General features: G+C 43.3%; 1 protein-coding gene across 10 annotated transcripts in view; it reads right to left on the bottom strand.

The window, feature by feature from the left end:
• Positions 1-3324: 3324 nt before the first annotated feature.
• Positions 3325-8584, bottom strand: part of TOP6BL (TOP6B like initiator of meiotic double strand breaks) — a 2208219-nt gene continuing 2202959 nt past the window's right edge. For 9 of the 10 annotated variants that reach the window (XM_078660847.1, XM_078660851.1, XM_078660846.1 and 6 more), the window contains one exon: positions 3767-3906. Coding sequence is in view for 1 of the 10 variants with exons in the window: in XM_078660854.1 (XP_078516980.1) it covers positions 3781-3906 (126 nt within the window). In the remaining 9 variants the exon portion in view is untranslated. Of the gene's footprint in view, positions 3907-8584 lie in introns of all 10 variants that reach the window. The other variant, XM_078660854.1, reaches the window with a different exon arrangement.

Here is an 8584-nt window from a genome sequence, read left to right as displayed (position 1 = left end):
ACAACAAGGATGAAATTGAAGAATAATCGTTTACACAAAAAACTAAATATTAAGGTTTGATTAAACATATAAAAATCTTTACATATATTCAAAAATTAGAAATAGTACATAAGCTGAAAGAAAAGGCAGGTTAATCTGGTCAGTCACGCAAGGATGGGACTAGGGAAGGGGGTGTAGGGAGATCTCCGTAAATTGAAGATCGGTATAGTGGCAGTAGGAAGGGGGTGGGGTTAAGCCACACACTAAGGAACTTCAAAATAGAGATAAAAATGAATAATGGAAATTAAGGAAAATGAACTTATCTGCTTGGAGCCGCATTTAAAAGAGGCAGATTGTTGATGGCTCATGCCTTTCATGTGTTGCTATTGTTCTATTCTGGAACCTTTTAATATTGTGATGTAGGCGGCTGCTTGGACTGCATTAAAGGAATAATGCATAATGTAGCCTCCGTTCTTGTAATGAAATCTGTTCATTAGCACTGCTGAATTGTATTTAGTTGTCTCAGTGACATGCTGCAGTATTTGTAGTTGATTTTCAAGGTTGCCAACTCTGAATTCCACCTTGCTCCTCATTTTCCACCATCTTGCACTTCCTGTCTACTCTTGAAGGTTTCTTTCCATTCCTGTCTTCGCCCTCAAATGCACTTTTTTTTATCTTTCCCATGCACCATTCTCCCTTTTCTGCCTTTCTCTTGCTCTCGGTCAAAGTCGGATGATAAAAAATAGTTCCTGCTAATCTGAAATGATTTCCACCACAAGCAGCCACCTGCATAAATAAAGTACTGAAGAGGAGAGTGCCACAAGTAGAAGCACTGAAAATATTGATGTAGAAGGAAAATGAAAGAAGGAACAGGAGAACACAGTAGGAAAAGAGGAAAAAGGAAGGTACCAAGGCTGGCAGCCTAAGAAAAATGGAGGTGGAAAGAAAGAAAAAAGACCAAGGGAAGACAAGGGTAACATCGAATTGAAATAAATAGGTTGAGAAAAAAAAGGATAAGTCATAGGACAATGAGAGAAAGAGTCAAAATGCCCTAAAAAGATCATAAGTGGGGAAGTGATGGTTGGGTGAGTGGATACGGAGAATGAAACAAGAATGAGGGAGAAGAACTGAGTGAAAAAAAGTGGGTACAAGACCCAGAAAAGGAAAACATTAAGGGGATAAAGACAGTAAGGGCACAAGATATATATGCATGTAAAGGTGTTTTATGTCAAACGTATTTGGAGACTGTGCGGTATAGAATTGTTTGCCTGTCATTTTTTTACAGTTCATAATAAAACGTGGCAAACCACAAATGTGCACAGACTGCGACAGTCAAATCAATATTTTTTTCCAAAAAAGCTGACATGTGACACTTTAATAAAGAGGAAGAACTACTGGTGGAGGGCAGGACAGAATCACAAGCCGGGAGTTCAAGCAGTCAGTCTGCAACAAACAAATTAGTCTTTGTGGCCTCTGCAAAGGGGCACAAGGCGCTTTCGGTGGTAAAATGTGTAGGTCCTTGGGATTATACATCCAGTGAATGGGTAATGACAACACTTTCCAATTTTTGTCAAGACACCATTCTCTTCGCACTGTTACTATCCCTGATACTTAGTCATAATATTTTAAATAATATATTTAAGACAATGACATTTTTCAGATAGACTTTGCAACATGGTGATAAATGATAACAGCACACCTGCTTACTGGGATAAGTAAATTGCGAAATACTTGTTTAGGAAAAGGGACAGACAATTAATATGAAGCATGTTTATTTTATTCCTCACTCTATTTCTTTTTAATTATATTTGTTTTTTTCTGCATTGACACACACTTAGTTGTTACAGTTTATCTTGCATTTGTCATGTGTCACAGGTAAATTTGAATCACGATGAAGCACAAATCCTTCAGGTTTTATGTTTTTACAAGTCAATGGACGACACCCTTTAATTCCATTATGCACAGCTAATCACCCTGTCATACATTTAATAAGCACTTGCATTGAGCAGTGCAGCACGTGGTCAAACGTTTTGAGCGCTCCAGATGATCTCCCTTTTTATGTCTAGAGTTACTGTCGCTACATTGCAGCAACATTTAAGGGATGCAAACAAAAAACGTTTTCTTAAGACTTTTGTTTCTTGTGCCTAGAGCCGGTAGAAACATGTCTGCCACAAGAGGGAGGCAAAATTACGTGTACGGCAAGGAGAGGACTTTTCCTTGTCCGTCCAAAATAAGTAAAGCAGAACAAGCACTGACGAGCGACAGCTGAAAGTAAACATTTGAACAAACCAGTGTGCTTGGTTATCGGTGTTTGTTGCTCTGCAGAGCTTCATTGCCCATAAGGGAGGAGGGGCTATCGCGTGCTGCACAAGGACCAGGACAGCCAACAAAAACAATCCCTTAGTGAAATCGCCTCAGCTGAAACGGATGTATGTCATTACCACGCATGCTTTTACAACGCATGCCTTTACTACGCAACTTTCACAACGCAAGTCGTTACAACGACTTGCGTTGGGGGTGCTGGATAGTGAATAGTTTAATTTACTATTCCAACTCCAGTCCCCGTGGATAGTAGGGAAGGTTTTGGATAGTAAATTAACTATTCCCTATCCTAGAGCGCCCCCAGCGCAAGTCGTTGTAACGACTTGCGTTGTAAAAGTTGCGTGGTAAAGGTACTGCGTTGTAAAAGTTGCGTTGTAAACGCTGTTCCCCGTTGAAACAGGCACCCACAGGAGGGACAGTTGAGATGAATAGACCAATAGAAGGCCAGCATTGTGGATTGGCACAAGAAAAAAACAATGGCCAATGGTGGGTTTGCCACAGCCCATAGAAGTGGATACAACAGGTCAATCAGGCTCGACCCAAAAATGACTCTTTCTGAATCAAGAGATCAAGCTTTTTGCCAAATTTAGTGTAAATCTGTTCTGCGGTTTGGACTGTAGCTATGTCTAAAGTTCCTATGGAAATTGAACGGAAAATGCGTTTTGGAAGCCCCCCTTTTTCTCTGCCCCTACTTGATGGATCACCTGAAACTTTACATGCGCAAACTAGTCAAAAAGCAGCACTTTCTGGAAAGTTTTATGGAGATTCGTCAAACTAGGCCAAAGTTATTAGCCACACATAAAATGTATTTTCTTTTTAAGCACAATATTAACTATAACTACCCAGTAGCGACCACCACTAGGTAATATCTATATAGGCCTTTGCAGAGCACAGTGCCAGTGTAGGCTGGAGCCTGCCATCAAAACCTGCTCCTGTTACATCGAGTATTACTGGTAAATCTCACACACCATAGGTCAAGACAACAAAGCAATAGACTGCCCTTCCAATAGATTAGCACAAAGATAAAACATAGGCACATTTATTGCAATTCATACAATCATGTTAAGAGTGGCAGAAAGATTTTAAATAATGAGATTGATTTTAAGTGATTAACTGGAAAAATGTACAAATAAATCAATCCATAAAAGGACTGAATTGTGAAAGAAATATGAGGATCCTTGTCTCTCCTGTATCAAAATAGTAAACAAGGTATTAAATACTTAAGGCACCATCAGGTAACTAAAATAGAAATGTATGAATGAAAACATGCAACTATCAATAAAAAACACAGTAAAGCCTACCAAAGAATACATTGAATGTGTTACCTTCGTTATACAAACACATTTAAGCAAGGATTTTCTTAGCATTTCCTTTCAGTGTAGTACAGTGCTTTATACAACCCATACAAGGGTTTCATAGGAACTTGGGGGATTTATTACTTTGACACTGAAATGTAACAGAGTCCCATCCTAAAACAGTTTATGCAACAACGCAGTTTCCTTTCTCTTTAAACGGATTCCTGTCCTCAGGAACACCTTTCACGAGAGGATCCTCTCCAGACCGTCCTTCTATGTAAAGTGTTATTTCTTCACACATCTTAGAAACCTTGGAGACAAAAGTCGATGAGATTAATTATTTTTCTATTCAGTCGCATTTTGTTTGCTGGTTACACATCAACATTTCATGAATGTACGTTTCGGTTTTTCTAAATAAACCATCAGTACCCCACATCTTAATCCAATCATTTCCACCTTCCCATAACAAAGGAAAACAGCAGGGATTGTTATGGGTAAGAGACAGATTGCCCATCTCTTTGCTCCCGCCGTGTGGTGCAGAGTCAGAGTCATCCCAATTCCTGTTTACTGAAAACGATATATATATATATATGTGTGTGTGTGTATATATATATATATATATATATATATATATATATATGTGTGTGTGTGTGTGTATATATATATATATATATATATATATATATATATATATATATATATATATATATATATATATATATACTGATCATCAGTTTAAATAAATACATCCCATTCCCCCAACGAGGATTAAAGCTATGATTATGATTGCATAGTTTTAGATTTTATCTCTGGCCACATTTACCAAAAGTGTTACTGGATTTTAACATCCTGCGAATCAGGAAACGCAAAGTCTGCTAGGAACGGCGCTGAACATAACCAATTCCCCTAAAAGGACATTTGCTTCCAAATTAAATGCAACGTAAATTTAATAAATTAAGAAGTGAACACAATCCCTGAATTAACTGCAAAGAAAACCACCACTGCAATATGTAAAACGGCACATGTAATTAGAAGTTTAAAACACATTTAATCTTTAGGAAAGGTTTGCATCCGAGGAGTTTGAAGACCGTAATAATACGACGTGACCACTCGCATGGGCAGTAATAATAACAATGGGGACACTTTTACTGTCCGGGATAGGCAGACCTAAATGCTTGCTTGACAACTTTTCGGTACCCAACACAAACAACAGTGAAGGGAGTACAGTAAATCCTCGGTTTTTCTAACATTTATAAAGTTTCATAATTGATTTTTCCATCACAGTTGCTCGGTTTATGCTTATCTAAAACATGTTTTGTTTCTCTGGGCTCTGATGCAAGAAGACACATCATAATCTTCTGGTAACTCAGTTTGCACTACACATTCACCAACACCATGGGGCAATACTGGTCCTGAAAGAGAGTCAGTAGAGCGGTTCAGCCAGTAGCTGCATGCGTCTCTCGACACGTTCGAGAGCTGAACACTATTTCACCATTTACAAGCACCAACGTGAAGTGTTAATAAAAACATTCAACCTGTAACACAATTATATTGGGCAGCCTTTCACTGCAGGGGCCGATTAGAAGGATCTTAGTTTATTTCAATGTATGAACTATAGTAAGCAAAGGTCTACCAATATAAGGCGTTGCTTTCCTCATACTCTAGGTTGTAATACCTTTTATTGAACTCGCTGAATATAAAATGCAATAGGTTTCAAAGTACTATACACAAAAAAAGCTGCCTTGAAAATTATGTTCTTAGGCACAAAATAAAACTAGCATTGGCAAGCCAATAGAACTCGTCCATGTGACCTACTGGCTTTGCCAACAGCTTTTTGCCACCCTGCACAGCACCAAATAAAGACCCATTTTTGTAGGCGAGCTAACCAAGCATGTGCGCGCTTACAAAATGATGCAGGCTCTTTTTTTCTTTTTTGTTACCGATCCGAGTTGGATCGTTAACTAAAAAGAAAAGAAAACACACAAACTTTTTTTTTTTTTTAAAGCAGGCAGGTGGGGAGTGGATACAACACCGGAGGGAGCGGATGCAACACTGTAGGGCGCGGGGAGAAGCAGTCGGGCAACAGAGAGCAATACAGAGTGCAGGGGGAGATATGTGCACAATGGACACTGCTCAAAAACACATGCTCTCCCATTGGGTGCTTCACACAAAAGAAAAACAAGCATTGGCAGAGCCAGCAGGTCTCGCCTAAGAAGAGCTATTGGCTTTGCCAATGAGTTTTAGCCATGTTGTACACAAGCATGGCTGCTGTGCAGCATGGCTAAAGGTTTGTGGCATAGAGGAGCGTGGCTTGGAATAGCGTGGAGTGAAATAGAGTGGCATAAGGTGGCATAGAATGGAGTGTCGTAGAGTGAAATCTCACAGTTTTGTAGAATGCAGTGGCGTAGATTAGAGTTATCCAGAGTAGACTGCAGTGCAGTGGCGTAGAGTGCAGAGTAGAGTACAGTGGCATAGAATAGATTGCTGCACAGTAGACTGGAGTGGTTTAGATTGGAGCGCTGCAGATTGCAGTGGTGTAGAGTGATGTAGAGTAGAGTGCATTGGATTTGAGTGGTGTAGAGTGCATTGACATAGACTCCAGTGGTATAGAGTACAGTAGCGTAGAGTACGGGGACGTAGAGTAGAGTGACATAGAGTGCAGTGAGTGGATTGGTGCAGTATAGAGTGGAGAAGAGCTGTGTGGAGTGCAAAGGCATAGAGTGGATTGTTTCAGAGTAGAGTGAAGTGACATAGAGTGGAGTGGTGCAGGGTAGAGTGCAGTGGCATATAGTATAGTGATGTAATATAGTATAGTGATGTAGAGTGCAACGTAGATTTCAGTGGTGTAGAGTAGCCTGTTGTAGGTTGTCGTAGCTATGAGTAATATGGAGTAGAGTGCATTAGCATAGAATATATTGGCATGGAGTGCAGTGTTCTATAGCAGTGTGGCAGCGAGTGGCATAGAGAAGAGTGATACAGAGTAGAGTGGAATGGCCCATACTGGAGTGATGTAGAGTGCAGTGGCACAGAGTGCTGTGGTGCGTGGCGTAGAGTGGATTGGCCTAACATAGAGTGGTGCACAGTAGAGTAGAGAGGCGTAGAGTGAAGGGCGTAGAGCAGAGCTTTCCAAAGTGTGTGCCGCGACACCGTACTGTGTCGCCTCCACTCTGTGGGCGTGTCGCCTGACAATGACCCCCCCCTCGTGTGTGTCAGCCGGGGCTCAGACAGCTCCCGGGCACACACACACAGCCGCATCCGAGCACTTCAAAGGGAGGAGTGTGGCTCACTGATTAGAGCGGCAGACCCTGATGCAGAGGTCTGGCCCGGGACCAGGGTTCAATTCCCAACGCGGCAGGGTCCTGAGCCCAAAATGTCCACGGACTCGATAATTCTCGCCTCGGTGCCTATTCTAATCATGGGGTCCCACGCTGCAACTCTGGGCAATAGTTGCTTAATCTCCACTACGGCGGCCCACCCGCTGCGGGATGCCTGGCTTTCACCCTGGGGATACCCAGTAGGGGTTATCTCACAGGGAAAAGCCAGGACGGGTTCCCAAGGCAAGCGCCTTGATGCCTTCGGGTGATACGTGCGCTATATAAGTCGCAATACAATACATTAAAAGACTGTGTGCATGTTAAAGAGGCTTTGTTGATGTTTTACCCCTTCTAAGAGCCCCTGCAGCGCCACCCTACCTACTGCTTAATGTTTCAGCCCCCCCCCCCCGAAATGTGGCTCTAGTTGCGCCTCTGCGCTGGGGGGTGTCTGCTGCTGTTAATAGGCTCTGTAGCGCCTCCCTCCACCCTGGGCCCAGCAGGCACCAGTCTCGCCTAACAAGCACCAGCCTTAGCCAGGGGCACCGGCTGCTGCGAACATGATTCCTGCTCCTTGACCTTGTCGGACACCTGGCAGTGTCCGACAAGCAGAGACTCATTCCGAGCAGTTTCGGAATGAGTCTCTGCTTGGCACACTGGTTCAAGGCGCTGCATCTTATTACTTTCAAAACTCAGGCGTTAGCAGAGAGGTAGGGACTCTGTCCAGCCTCAGGTCCATGGGCTTTTTATCTTATGACCTCCGCATTTATTTATAAACATTACATAATTGTATTTGTCAATTTTGTTGACTTTATTTCTCAGTAGTTGCATTTAATAATTATATCACAACCAACGGCTCCTTGTAATGCACAAACAGCAGAGGCAATGCTTTTCCAGGGGCGGCTCACGCGAGAAGTTCCTGAGAGAAGGGTAACGGCGAAAGGGTGCCACAGAGATATGGGGGGGGAGAGATAGAGGGAGAGAGCGAGCGAGAGAGAGGGGAGAGACAGAGAGAGAGGGATACTGAAGGATGGAGAGAGGGGGCGAGAGACATACAGAGGGAGAGAAACACAGAGAGAGAGAGGGAGAGAGACTGAAGGATGGAGAGAGAGAGAGATACAGAGAGATAAAGAGAGAGAAGGGATAGAGAGGGGGGATAGAGAGGAGAGAGAGACTGAAGGATGGAGACGGAGAGAGATAGGAAGAGAGAGAGAGATAGGAAGAGAGAGAGAGAGAGAAGAGAGAGATACTGAAGGATGGAGAGAGAGGGCGAGAGAGATACTGAGGGAGAGAGCCAGAGAGGGAGAGAGAGAAAGAAAGAGAGGGGGAGAGGGAGAGACTGCAGGGAGAGGGAGAGGAGGGAGAGAGAGGGTGAGGAGGGAGAGGGAGAGGAAGGGTAAGGGTGAGAGGTAGAGGAGGGAGAGGGAGAGGGAGAGGAGGGAGAGGAGTGAGAGAGAGGAGGAGGGAGAGGAGGGAGAGAGGGAGAGAGGGAGAGGAGGGAGAGGGGGAGAGAGGGAGAGGAGCGAGAGAGGGAAAGGAGGGAGAGAGAGGGAGAGGAGGGAGAGAGAGGAGGAGGGAGAGGAGTGAGAGAGAGGAGGGAGAGGAGGGAGAGAGGAAGAGAGGGAGAGAGGGAGAGGAGGGAGAGAGGGAAAGGAGGGAGAGAGAGAGGGAGGGAGG

This window comes from Lissotriton helveticus, chromosome 9, assembly GCF_964261635.1.
Source record: "Lissotriton helveticus chromosome 9, aLisHel1.1, whole genome shotgun sequence".
Classification (NCBI taxonomy): Eukaryota; Metazoa; Chordata; class Amphibia; order Caudata; family Salamandridae; genus Lissotriton; species Lissotriton helveticus.
Note: the sequence above shows the minus strand (reverse complement) of the source record. Positions and strands in the feature narration are given on the sequence as shown.